At 36.8% G+C, this 13,909-nt stretch overlaps 1 protein-coding gene across 1 annotated transcript; it reads right to left on the reverse strand.

Moving 5' to 3' along the window:
• Positions 1-1,694: 1,694 nt before the first annotated feature.
• Positions 1,695-10,772, reverse strand: LOC308546574 (olfactory receptor 4F21-like; the record flags this gene model as incomplete). The annotated part of the gene is made up of 2 exons (XM_081115681.1): positions 1,695-2,489; positions 10,629-10,772. 2 exons carry the CDS (start codon positions 10,770-10,772, stop codon positions 1,695-1,697), a joined length of 939 nt encoding a protein of 312 aa, XP_080971807.1.
• Between the last annotated feature and the right edge of the window lie 3,137 nt (positions 10,773-13,909).

Below are 13,909 nucleotides of genomic sequence, written 5' to 3' on the forward strand. Positions count from 1 at the left end.
TCTCTCTATCCTTCATGTCTCCTCTTAGCAATTTTCCATCCACCGACACCTTTTTTCTATCTCCTCTTTGGCTATAAATCCCCACTTATTCTAATTGTATTGGGAATTGAGCCAGTTCTATACTGAGGTCTCTTTTCTCCTGTTACAATAGTTCCTATTTAAAATCAGTTTTAACCACTTAAACCACTGTCAGAGTACTGGTCTGTGAAGTAAGTTAGTTACTTTGGTTAAAGTCATAAAATAGGTGATGGAGACTGTACTAGAATTATAGCCAAAAGTTAAGATTGACTATGCAAGGTAATAGGATCTAATTTTGTTTATCAAGAGGAAAAAAAGGATAACTTCATCCTAAGATAGAATGTCTAGTTGTTCCAGCATCTGAAAGAGGATTGTTAAAAACAAACCCAATGAAAATAGAAAGCTGTAGAAGGTTCAGGAAGCAAATTCTGTTTGCTTTGGTATCTGAAAACAAATGATATATGTTAATATTTTGGCAACATTTGCACAGCTCAGCTTTGATGGGTTTCTTTTTAAAAACTTAGAAATGCTTTACCACCAAGCTCTATATTGAAGCAAGACTAAAACTGGGGTTTTTCTCTGTTTGAATGACATAACAAATTTATTTTGATGTATTTATTCTGCTCTTGACTAAAGGCAGTAAATGTAATTTTTTTTCTTTTTTTTGTGCTCAGTATTTTTTATCTTTATTGTTGACAATATTACAGATGTCCCCCTTTTTTCCCCCATTGTCCACCTCCACCCAGTTTCTTTTCCAACCCAGGCCTTCAAGTAAATGCTATTCTTTACCTTCTGTGTAATCTTCTGAGTTAGCAGAGATTCTTTAGTTTACAAAAATAACTTTTTGTGTCTTATGCTGACTATATTTCTCTATTATTTTAAAAATATAGTTAATTGCCTATGAAAGAGCTAGAGTTCCTCTACTGTTTATTTTAAATATATTTGCACTCTGATTAAGAGGTAACTATGCTACAACCATTCCTGTTCTCTACACTACTCTTATGCATTGATTTGTGTCCACCAACTAAATATGTTAAAATCGTAACCCTCAATACCTGTGAATATGACCACACTTGGGAATACAGTCTTACGGCAGTTGCAGATATAATCAATTTAAGATGAAGTCATACTGAATTAGGGTGGGTTGGAAGATACTTCTTCATGTTCTGAGGACCTTACTGAAGTCTTCCCTCTTGTGTGTTTACAAAAATTACTTCATATAAATATTATTCCTTAGAAATTTAGGGTCAAGATTATTAAAATATTTGGTTTACAAATACTTTATGTAACTCTTTTCAAAAGTGAATGTCCCCCCCAACCAGGCATGGCTCAGCAGTTGAGCATCAACCTAGGATCCAGGAGATCGCGGTTCAATTCCTCTTCAGGGCACATGCCTGGGTTGCGGGCTCAATGCCCGGTGAGGGGCGTGCAGGAGGCAGCTCATCAATGACTCTCTCATCAATGTTTCAACTCTCTCTCTCTCCTTCCCTTCCTCTCTCTAAAATCAATAAAGATATATATATATATATATTTTAAAGTGAATGTCCCTCCCTTCTGAGAAACAAAATGGATTCGATATCAGTGTGAACAATAAAATTAAAGTAGAACTCTCTGAGTTTGACCATCAATAATGAACATCAGTAATCAACGAGGGTTCTTTGCAGTTCAGGCGTAACTTAAGAGATCTTCCTGTAATTCACTAGCTGTCTGCATACTCTCCTCATTGCCACCTTCATTTCTTGATTCCTGAATGTGTAAATGATAGGATTCAGGAAAGGAGTGAGAACTGCATCAAAGATGGCCAAAAACTTATCCAGGTGTGTGGAGGGAGATGGCCACATGTAGATGAATATCAAAGGACCAAAGAACAAGACTACCACAGTGATGTGAGCTGACAGTGTGGACAGAGCCTTGGATGAACCAGCTGAAGAGTGTTTCTGAACAGTGAGAATGATGATGATATAGGAAATGATCAGTATGAAGAAGGAGCCAACAGAGATGAAGCCACTGTTGGCTGTGACCATGAACTCTAGCTGGTAGGTGTCTGTGCAGGCAAGTTTGATGAACCGAGGAAGGTCACAGTAAAAGCTATCCAGAACATTAGGACCACAGAAGGGTAATTTTACCACAAAAGCCAATTGAACCACTGAGTGGATAAGGCCAGTCGTCCAGGCAGCCACTAAAAAGAAAATGCACATTCTTGGGCTCATGATGGTCAGGTAGTGGAGAGGCTTACATATGGCAACGTATCTGTCAAAGGCCATGGCTATGAGCATCACCATCTCCACACCACCAATGACATGGATGAAGAAGACTTGAGTCATGCAACCGCTAAAGGAAATGACTTTACGCTTTCTGAAAAGATCATAAATCATCTTGGGAGAAGTGACAGAAGAAACTCCCAGATCAATGAAGGAAAGGTTGGCCAACAGAAAGTACATAGGGGAGTGTAAGTGAGGGTCAGAAGTTACAGTGAGCATAATGAGGGAGTTTCCCAACATGCTTGCCACATAAAATGTGGAAGAGAACACAAAGAGGAGAAGTTGGAGCTCCCAGGAATCCGTGAGTCCCAGGAACACAAACTCTGACACCACAGAGTGATTCGCTCCATCCATTGGCTTTGTCAGCATTGCTACCTGAAAATGTAAATTGTGATAATTATGTAATAAATTAGGTAGAGATTGAAGTTATGAAAGCCTTTCTCTAGTATTAAAAGACCTAATGTGCCCAGGGCCTCTGAAATGTAATCACAGAGAACTTGGTGGCTTTTATGTGGAGTTGTGCTCCACTTCAAAGTCGTCTCTGCTTCTTCCCAGAGTTGATGCTGTGATATCACTCATGATACAAGATAGTCAACATAAGTAACAGGAATTCAACCTTAAACCTTTTGCTTTTTGTCTCAAAACTAATATATGGCCCAGTCACAAGGAGTTAATTACTATTGCATTCCCTTTCAAGCCTATAAACTTTCTCTGACAGACCCTTCTTCTCTTCTTTCCTACTCCTCACCTCTGAGAACATTTTCATCTTAAATATTACTTATTTACCACACCTATGATGTCTTGCTTTATTATTACTAGTATTTATAATTACTAGTATAACCACCAGGTTTTCTCTGCATTTAATACCTCTCTGCTTCCTCCCAGGATTGATACTATGATGTTCTTCCTTCATGAGATACAAGATTGATCTAGGTGGGAAATAGGAATTCAACTCCAAATTCTTTTGATTTTTGGTTCTAGACTATTAAATCCTGGCTCCAGTCACATAAAACTGTAATATTTTGAACAAAAAATAAATAAATAAATAAATAAATAAATAAATAAATAAATAAATAAATAAAAGCATTGTGGGTTTAACATCTCCCTCAGCTCAAACTTTCTGCATTTTTATATTTAAAATGTCACAAAACACCTTCCTTATATCCAAGTAAAATTCTACCTCCTCTAATTTAAGACCACCTCTACTTTTACTTTTTATAACTGTGGGAAATATAAATAATTCTGTGTCTTTTTCAAAAATCCTTTATGTACATAAATGCAACAAATTAAGTCAACCTTAGCTTTCTGTTTGCAAGATTTAACAAATTCACTACCTTTTATATTACTTATTAGGATCTCTTTCTCACTCCCTTCCATCCAAAAAATTTCTCAACCTTCTCTAAACCTTTCTTCATACTACTTACAGCTTAGAGATAAAATTAATATAAAACATTCTAATTCTAAACCACATAAGAGACCAGGGAAACTAGTTCAATCCCCTGGTAGTTTATTTTTAAATTTTTCCACACCATATTTTAAAATGGCATTACATTGGAAATTATTCATTCTGCTTTGGATTTTTTGGTCTCCATGTCTTTTATTTCCATTAAGGTGTCTATAAAATATTCTTTTATTTTGTAAACTTGACAAATTTCTAATAAATTTGCTTCCCTTTTCACAGAAGATGATCATTTTATACCCATCTCTCTTAAAAAGCTAATGTAGAGAAAAATATAATCACCTTTTTAAAAAAATCTGTGTGTATCATCAATTTTTCTTGCCTGTTTATCAAAGTGGCAGAGGGGGAGAATCATTCATTTAATCAGCATCATGATCAGAGTGATTAATTGCAACCTATGCTGAATCTAGAATATTGCAAAACCACTTGACTTTTTCTAATGTCTTTCACATTACCTGAGGCACAGTGTGATTCTAACTAAATGTCAAGGTCAGCTAATCTTCTCTGATATTTCAATAAACTTTTCTAAATTATGTTTTTATACTATTCAGTTTTATATCCTGGGCACTATCTACTTTGCTTTAGGATAGCGCTCAAGCACTTGAGTATATGGCTCATATTCATAGCAATTCCAAAGACAAAATTACGTCTGAAATAAAGCCACTCTTTGAATTGTTAAATTTATTTCCATCCTTCATTTTACCTGTTTGAAGAGAACAGCATCTTCCAGGAGTCTGAGATTTTTCTGTGTTCTCTAACACAAAGTGCCATCTAAAATCCTGCCGTAAGAACAAATGAAGCTGATTACAGCTCAAGACAGTGACCAAGTGATACTGCAAAAGAGTGAGTTTAGAAGGAGCTTATGGACCAAGGGACTTTGTCCCTAGAGAACTACTTGGTTTGACCAGAGCAACCAAAGAATCTAAAAACTAATAAGACACCAGAGAGGAAGAGGGAAACAAGAGTAGAATATTTTTGTTTAAAGGCTCCATGCTATTTTGCTGGAAAAATTATAAATATTAGTGGTTACCACTAAAATTAATCTCTGAAAATTGGCAAATATTAACTCAAAAAATGAACTGTAATCATATTGTTAATCTCCAAAAAAAGCCAATGTGCTTAATTTTTTAGTATAGTTTCAGTGGTAGAAAAATGTACACAGACTTCATTTTTATACAATCATATTTTGAGTAATGGATGTGCACAAAGATTTAGCTATAAGAAGTTTATTCCAGTGAATAGAGTATATAGAGTTTAAAATTGAATGAAACAATTAAAACATAACAATTCATGATAAATTGGTTATAATACATCCATACAGTCAAATTCCCTGAAGCCACTGAAAATCAAGTTCAAACTCTGTATAGTCTAAAACACACTGTTGAATGAAATTCTGGGTAGCAAAGTAGCATGTATAGTATGTTATCATGCATATAAACACATATCCATATCTGAACAAATAGACAATAAACTTTTTTTGATAAGTACTTCAAGACAGTGGGATTGGTAGGTGAGAAAACAACAATTTTGACTTTCAATTTTGTATGCTTGCATCAGTCCAGATCCTGCTAGGACAAAAAAAATTTTAAAATGGCACACTTAAATTAAGAAACTGGAAAAGAGCTTAATAAAGGCACAAAGTCTTTTATCCGGGGAACAAAGAGGGCAGGAAAGATAATATCAGGATAGAAGAACTTGAGCATCATAGAATAATTAGCTATTAAAGTATTGCAGAGTGATCTAAAGCCAAAATGTTAGTCTCCCCCAGTGTATGTCATATGAATTATGTAAGGGAAAAGGGGGAAAATGATAATATAAAACATAGCTATCAAAATCCCCTTTTGTATAGCTGTTCAGTAGATCTATTTTGGTAATGGAATTTCCCTCATTTCATCTTACCTTCTATCATCAATACTTAGGCTGGACAGGGTACTCTACCTGGTGGGGTGAACAAAAATTTACTCCTATAGATTAATAGTCTTGAGATGATCCTCTGTTTAATGGGATGCCACTATTTTCCACTGGGCAAAGGATCACTGAGCAGCACTCCAACAAAGCCCCTGAGTTCTGGGCTTGTCCCCATTGTGGAATAGGAACCGAATTTTCCCTGGTAATTGGGATCTGTCACCCCAGCAATGAATACTGTTCCTAGACCCAAATAAGAGAACCCCTTGTCCTGGTGTTTATCTTACAGAAGACCTAAAATTGGCTCCTTCCCAGTCATGCCTTTCACCATGGTGTGAAGATTTCGAGGAACCAAAGAGACATGTCCACCTGGAGCTTATGCCCATCCTTCTAAATCAGGTTCTGGTCCCCAAAAACCCAGGAAGGTTTTTTTTAATTTCTTTAAGAACTTCCCCAAATTTGAGAGAAACATCATTTGGTTGCCTCCCAAACGTGCCCCACCAGGGTCAAACCTGCGACCTAGGCATGTGCCCTGACCAGAAATGGAACCTGCGACCTCCCGGGGCACTGGATGCTGCTGCAGCCAACTGAGCCACACATGGACTTCCATTTTTTTCCTCACTTCCCACAAATGTTAGAGTCAGGTCCTTTTCTCTCTGCTGGTTCAGTGATGCAAGGAACCCAAAGTGGTCAAAGACTAGACTCAGCTCTGTTCCTTTTGGAAACATTCTTCCCTGGGGTGTTAGGACCTCCGAACCTACTAAACTAAAGTTCCCAAGAATAATAGGAAACACAAATTTACAGTGCTGCTCTCAGGTATTATTTGGTCTTATTTTTAGAGTGACTTTTTCTACCTTGGCTTCATCTATTCCAGCTTTAAGGCAGATAGCAATGTGTATATTGGCCACTGGTTTAAGATACATAGTACATCAAGTAGACAGCATCCTAATCTTGCAAGCTGTTCACCTCCCACTTGGTACAAAAGCTGAGCATTCTCTAGGCCATTCCACTACTCTACCAAACCAGTTGTTTCTGGGCGTTGGAGCACAAGTCCAGTGAATGCCATGGGTGTAAGCCCATGGTCACACTTCACTTTCTATTACGATATGTCCAGATGCAGTATTATATGGCACATCATAGCAACAGATAAAGCAGTAACGGTATTCTATGATTCAATAAATGGTAGTGCTGAGAGCAGCACTGTGGGTGGGAAAGGCAAAGCAGTACCTAAAGTAAATAAATAAATAAATAAATAAATAAATTTATATAAGCATATTATATATTATTACATATTTTACATGTATATTATAAACATATAGTGTTTTTAATATATGAATAGTAATATTTTTATATTTACATATGCTTTGTATATATATATTTACAATAAGTATATATATATATATATATATATATATATATAATAAATATTTGTAAGTTGTATTTATATATATAATATTTATCCCTATGGAGTGAGCTTAGAGATAAACAAATGTAGATATAAATATCCCTATGAGGATAAGCATCTCCCCATTTCATAGAAGAAGGGTTTCATTCTATTTTTTCTGCCCCAGGTAGACAGCTAGTCCTCTCAGAGCGGAGTGAGATGTGGCACCACACAGGGCGCTGTCCATTCGCTTTGCTGTTGCAAAGCTTAGGCACTCGGGGGTGACAATAAGCAGATCAGCCTCAGTGAGGGGAAATTCTTGTTGTTGGTTTCATGCAGAGGTGTCAACTATGCTACTATGGCCACGTTTAGTGCCAGTTAAGCAGTTCTAGAACAGCTGGGGAAAGAGGCTGACTGACATCCACAGGGGCAAGTGTTTTTTTGTTCCTGTACGGTGAGTGAATAACCTCTAATACTTCTTCTTAAAATATGTTTTACTGATTGTTTTAGAGAGAGAGGAAGGGAAAGGGAGAGAAACATCGATGAGAGAGAACATCCATTGGTTGCCTCCTGCACGGCCCTCACCCGGGAATCCAGCTGCAACCCGGGCATGTGCCCTGACCGGGAATCAAACCAGGACTCCTTGGTGCATGGGCCAACGCTCAACCACTGAGCCACACCGGCTGGACATCTAATAGGCTTTTACATGAGCATAAATGCTGTCATTCTCTGTGCTTTTCTGAGAAGTCCAGCTGCATACCTCTCCCCAGAACTATGATACTGTATGAGTTTGTTCTTTCTTAAGCTCCGAACAGCTGAACCAACCACTAGGCCTGCCCACAAATTAGTAAGATTTGTGCCACAAGCCATCTTTCCTTCCAAAAAAAGAGTACGACTAAAGGTATTCCCTGGGGCTCTTTCCATTAGATGGCTTTTCCTGGACCACTGCTCTTCAAGACAGCCTCTGAATAAAGCTTAACGCCACAGCCACTCACTCACAGCATCACACGCTTAACTATTTGTAAGCCAGCCTGTGTCTTCTCCATTTGCGAGTGATGGGGCCCCTGTTTGTGAGGAAGGCCCACAAGTAGGAATTGTTTTTAATTAAACGAGTTATTCTATTATTTATTACCAGAGACCCATAGTGCAGGGGTTAAACTAACAGGCCCTGGATCCAAACTGCAACACTTTGAGCCCAGGCTTGTTACTCAATAGACCTTGAGGACATTTTTTATTGAATTTATTGTGGTGACATTGGTTAATACAGTTATATAAGTTTCCAGTGTACAAATTCCCTCCTCTTGAATTTTTTTTGAATAGTTTGAGAAGGATACGGGTGTTAGTTCTTCTTTAAATGTTTGGTAAAATTCACCTGTGAAGCCATCCGGTCCAGGACTTTTGTTTGTTGAGAGTTTTTTAATTACTACTTCAATTTTATTAGATGTAATCTGTCTATTCAGATTTTCTGGTTCTTTCTGATTCAGTTTTGGGAGATTGTGGCCTTGAGGGCATCTAACATCTTTGTGCCCCAATCCCTCCTCTCTAAAATGGGGATAATGAGAATATCTGCTCCATACAATTCAAGGTAAACCACTTAGGACTATACCTAGACATACACTGCACAGTTTCTGGAAAACAAAACCCTGCACACATATTTTATAAATATTTTATTTTTATGTTTATTGAAATATTTTAAATTTATTTTTCTGGGAGAAGCACAATGAGCTCAGCATGACTTACTTAAGCAGAATACACAATTCACCAATCACATTGTTTCCCACAAAAAAAGGGAATATTATTAATTGTAAGCATTTGGGAGGAACTTTAAGCCTACAAAACAGAATATAATCAAAGATCTCTCTGAACCCCACAGCAGACCAAAAAATACTGTTAATAATGAATTTTAAACATTTTTTTCATAATTAACGCAATGGTTTAAAATTTGGCTTTGGTGGGCCCTGAACAAGGAAATGTGTGATAGCAGTAGAAATTAGGAAAGGGTTCAGGATTGATAAAAAAGTGTTAAGTGCTAAGGAGAATACAAATGGGAGGTATAACAGTCTCTCTTCAAATATACCTATAGGAAAAAGTTAAAAGAGTGAATGAAATATGAGCAGAAATTCAAATACAAAATTGAGTTGAAGGTACAAGGGCACTGACATAAGAACCAGAGACGGTTTTTGGTGCCTGACTATCTCTGGTGATTTTTGGCTGTGTGCTTCTGGATAAATTCCAGTCACCCTTCAATTCCTGCCTTTTAGCATGTACAACTGAGGGGATTAGAACAAATGATGTTGGTTACCCATTCTAGCTTTAAATTCAAAATTCTAACATAGAATTAACAATTTTCCATACTTGTCAGATAGAGGAGCCTGATAAGGAGGCAAAATATGTTGGTACTGGGGATACAAGAAGCAAAGAGAGTAGTAAAAAAGAAAATTAAAATCAAAATAGTTATGTAGTAAATAGATGAAAATAATATGAATGCATATTCTACCTATCAATAGAATAATCTGTGTAAAATAGGAAAAAGGTAAACTATTATTTGCTCAAGTACATGGTACTCTCTTAGACCATGTAAATTAAAAAGATATTACGATTTGGTCTTTAACACTGATGTACAGAGTGTCAAAGAATATCATTTCTCATTTAACGACGAAATAGATACCATAATTTAATAGATACTAGATCTCTAGGCATATAACATGGCCTAAGTCTTGAGTATTTCTCTGAAATTGCATAATGTTTTTTCTGCAACCAGCATGGGGGAGAATCTTATAGTTCCATGTCATCAAAGCCAATTCATTTACTAAATCTTCCTGTAATGCACAAGATGACTGTACAATCTCTTCATTGCCACCTTCATCTCTTTGTTTCTGAATGTATAGATGACTGGATTCAGAAAAGGAGTGATAAATGCATCAAAAATAGCAAGATATTTATCCAGGTGTGATGTGGGAGAAGGCCATGTGTAGAAAAACATCAGCGGCCCAAAGAACAAAACCACCACAGTGATATGAGCTGACAAAGTGGAGAGGGCCTTGAATAAAGCACCTGAAGAGTATTTCCAAACAGTGAACAGAATAAAGATGTAGGAAATGACCAGCAAGACAAAAGATCCCACAGAAATAAGTCCACTATTGACAGTAACCATGAACTCCAATTCTTGGGTATTTGTGCAGGCAAGTCTGAGGAGCCGAGGAAGGTCACAGTAAAAACTGTCCAATACATTAGGGCCACAAAAAGGCAAATCTACCACAAAAATTAATTGAACCAATGAATGGATAAAGCCAACAACCCAGGAAGTGACTAAAAAGTATATACATATTCTTGGACTCATGATGGTCAGGTAGTGGAGAGGCTTACATATGGCCACATACCTGTCAAATGCCATGGCGGTGAGCAGCACCATCTCAGTGCCCCCAATAGCATGACTAAAGAAGATCTGAGTAATACATCCCCAAAAGGAGATGGCTTTGTGCTTCTTGAAAATGTCACAAATCATTTTAGGGGCTGTGATTGAGCAAAAAAACATATCAATGACTGAGAGGTTAGCCAGGAAGAAATACATGGGGGAGTGCAGATGAGCATCCAAGGTTACAGTGAACACAATGACAAGGTTTCCCATCATGCCCGCCAAGTAGAACAAAAAGGAGACGACAAAAAGGAGAAGTTGAATCTCCCATGAATTGGTGAGTCCCAGGAACACAAACTCTGTGACTGTGGAGTGATTCATTCCATCCATTGTCTCAGACACCAGGGTCCATTTTCATGTTACCTAAAATGAAGAAAATTTTTAGAAATGTATAGCCAAGTAATAGTGCTCAAGAAAGAAAGCCTTCAGTCCATGAAAAAATCATAACATTAAAATCTCACACAGCCAAATAATCTTCACTACATGCACACTGGACTTCTACTTAGAGAAGTCAGCTGGTTCCCAAATGACATTATGGTTTTCAAAACTACTACTACTAATTTAATTCCATTTCTGGACCTGTGTTCCTTCTTCTTTCTTTAGTATTACATGCATATTTTTATATTCTCCTGCCCAGTGTGTTCGACTTCGATAATGTATGTTATCTTCAAATACTTTTGACTATGATTTCTTATAAATTAATATTATTTCAGTCATTCATGTTACCATCTAACAATTTTTCATGCACAGCATACAGCTTCCAAAGTCCCTTTTGTTATTCATATTGTTCAACTGGACTTTAAAAGTTTTCTTTCTTTCAACTTTCAAAATTTCTTTCATTCTATTCAAATCACAAAATCCAGTTCTCAATGTCCCAGCTCAAATGTTTTCTCATTTGTGAAAATTTCCAAATCTGCACATTTCTATACTCCTTCTGCACTGTTAGCATTTATTGCACTTTGCCTCTCATAATTACATAAATCTCCATCTCTCCAATTAAAATATAGCTTCCTGAGTACAGAAATCATGTCTGGTTCATATAGGCAGCCCCCACCTCCATCACAATCGCTAATGGTGACTAATACAGTCATTTAATGAATGTTTCACACTTGTTGAATGACGGATGACCCTGGAGTCAAGAAAGTACACTATAATTCAGTAAGGTTCATATTAACAGTATGTTTTGTGTTATCAATCAGGAGTTATCACAGGATCCCAAGCCTCATTCCTACAGTTGTTTAACTATTCAAAGTAATATTTGCACAAGAAAATTCTGTCATCAAAAGAAATATGGGGGTCTCCATTATTAACTTAAAATAGTCAATAAAGGGCCTTTGATATGTTTCAAAATGGGAGAAAAAATCATTTTATTTTATAAATGACACTCACTTTCCAAAAACAAAAATCTCAGTTTTTCACATAAAATATGTGATGAGCTGCGATCAATAATCTCCTCTTCTAGTGTGTGTACACAATATACACATACACTGGGTCACCAAAGATAAGAACTCTGCCACATTAAAGTTGTCCTTTTTTGTTCCAAAGTGCATTTGGAATGGACAAAAAAGTGACAGAAATAAAAAAAATTTAAAAACTGAGTGAAAAGAGCCAGACAGTGTCTGTGTCTATAATTGAGAGAGGATGATGACTGAGGTATAAAGTCCAGAAAAAGAACCAAAGGACTTTGCACACATACCAGTATGGGGAGATAAAGGCAAAATTACAATTTTTAGGGAGAAAAAACTACCAAAGAAAAGCCATCAGAGGTCCACTGTTCAATAGGAAGTCCCTGATTTAGTACAACACCTATGTTTTATCAGTGAAATAATTAATATAGAAAGAGATACAGGTAGTGACCTGATCATTAGCACTAAGATAATTGGCAGGAGAGTTTATACCAGAATCAAGAACCCCTGACTCTCACTGAAAATTCTTTTTATTAAATAGCTTTTGTTTTAGTTTTCTATTTCTGCTGTAACAAATTAACAGCAACAGTAGTTTTAAAAACACACAGTTCTGGAGATGAAAAAGCCAAAATAGGTCTTTCAGGCTAAAGTCAGGGTATTGACAGAGCTGCATTCCTTATGGAGAGTCTAAGAGAAAAACCATTGGCTTGCTTTTTCCAAAGTTGCCTGCATTCTTTGGCTCATGGGCCCTTCCTCCCTCTTCGAAGTACATCACTCTGACTTCTGCCTCCACTGGAGTACATCACTCCAATATCCTCCCTGACTCTGACCCTCTGCCTTCCTCTTATGAGGGCCCTTGTGATTACACTGGGCTAACCCAGATAATCCAGGATAATTTTCTCATCTCAAAATTCTTCATTACATCTGCAATGTCCCTTTTGCCATGTAAGGTAATACTGTCACAGGTCCAAGGATTAAAACATGGCCAACTTTGGGGGCCATTATTCTGTATACGACAACTTTCTTACATGTGACCAAGTATTTTAGGAGAAAAAGGAAAATATTAAAACTAATCAATACTCTGACATAGGGAATTTCAGATAGCCTATCAGGAAGGTGAAAGAGATATTCGGAGGAAGGACAGATATGGTGGGAGCATCCTGACTTTTTCCCCGAAACTACACTTAAGTAACTTCTGACTCCAACTACAACTAGGACCAAGCCTGAGCAACTAATGTCAACCAATGAAAGAATGCTATGATAATCAGTCAATCAATATGGTCTTGGACAAGTTGTTATGCCAGGTGTATATGACTCCTGAATGGTTCTCTGAATTATTTTTGTTCATTAATTTAATAAATATTTTGAGTGCCCAGATGCCAAGCATCACTTCAGGCATTGGAGACATAGCATTGACAAGAATTTTTGCCTTTGTGGAGTTCCCATTCATGACAGAAAATGCAATTTTTGTCTGTTACACACAATTCTTCTTCTCTAGAAGGGATAATAACATTTGAAGAGGTACTGTAATTAGTTAATTTTTCAATACCTGAGTTCAGAAAAACAAGCAGTAGCCAAGATACACTTCCTTTGAAGAGGGGGTTTCAGCTTCATAGGAACCCCTTTGCTAAATCATTAAATTTTAATAATTCTAACTTCTTACCTTTGTTTCTCCAAACCTAGGGGTGGTAGCTATTTCCTGAAGCTGTTACCTTCAGGATAATATACAGTTCTCTTTATATGCTTTAAATACTAGTTAACTGGTTCATTTTTTTAATTTAAGTATAGTAGTTACTATATTAGTTATATTAGTTTCAGGTGTACAATATAGTGTTTCAACATTGTTATACCTTAGATGTGATCATCCCACTAATTCCAGTCATCATCTGTCACTCTGCAAACTTAGCACAACATTATTGACTATATTCCCCTTCACCTTTTTCACCCATCTGCCCACCCGTGATCCTCTGGTAATCATCCCATCAGCCTATGTTTTTATTAATCTGTTTTTTATTTGTTTTGTTTGTTCATTCGTTTTGTGTGTTTTTTTAATTCCATGTA

The sequence above is a fragment of the Miniopterus schreibersii genome (genome assembly GCF_964146895.1).
Source record: "Miniopterus schreibersii genome assembly, chromosome: 1".
Lineage (NCBI taxonomy): Eukaryota > Metazoa > Chordata > Mammalia > Chiroptera > Miniopteridae > Miniopterus > Miniopterus schreibersii.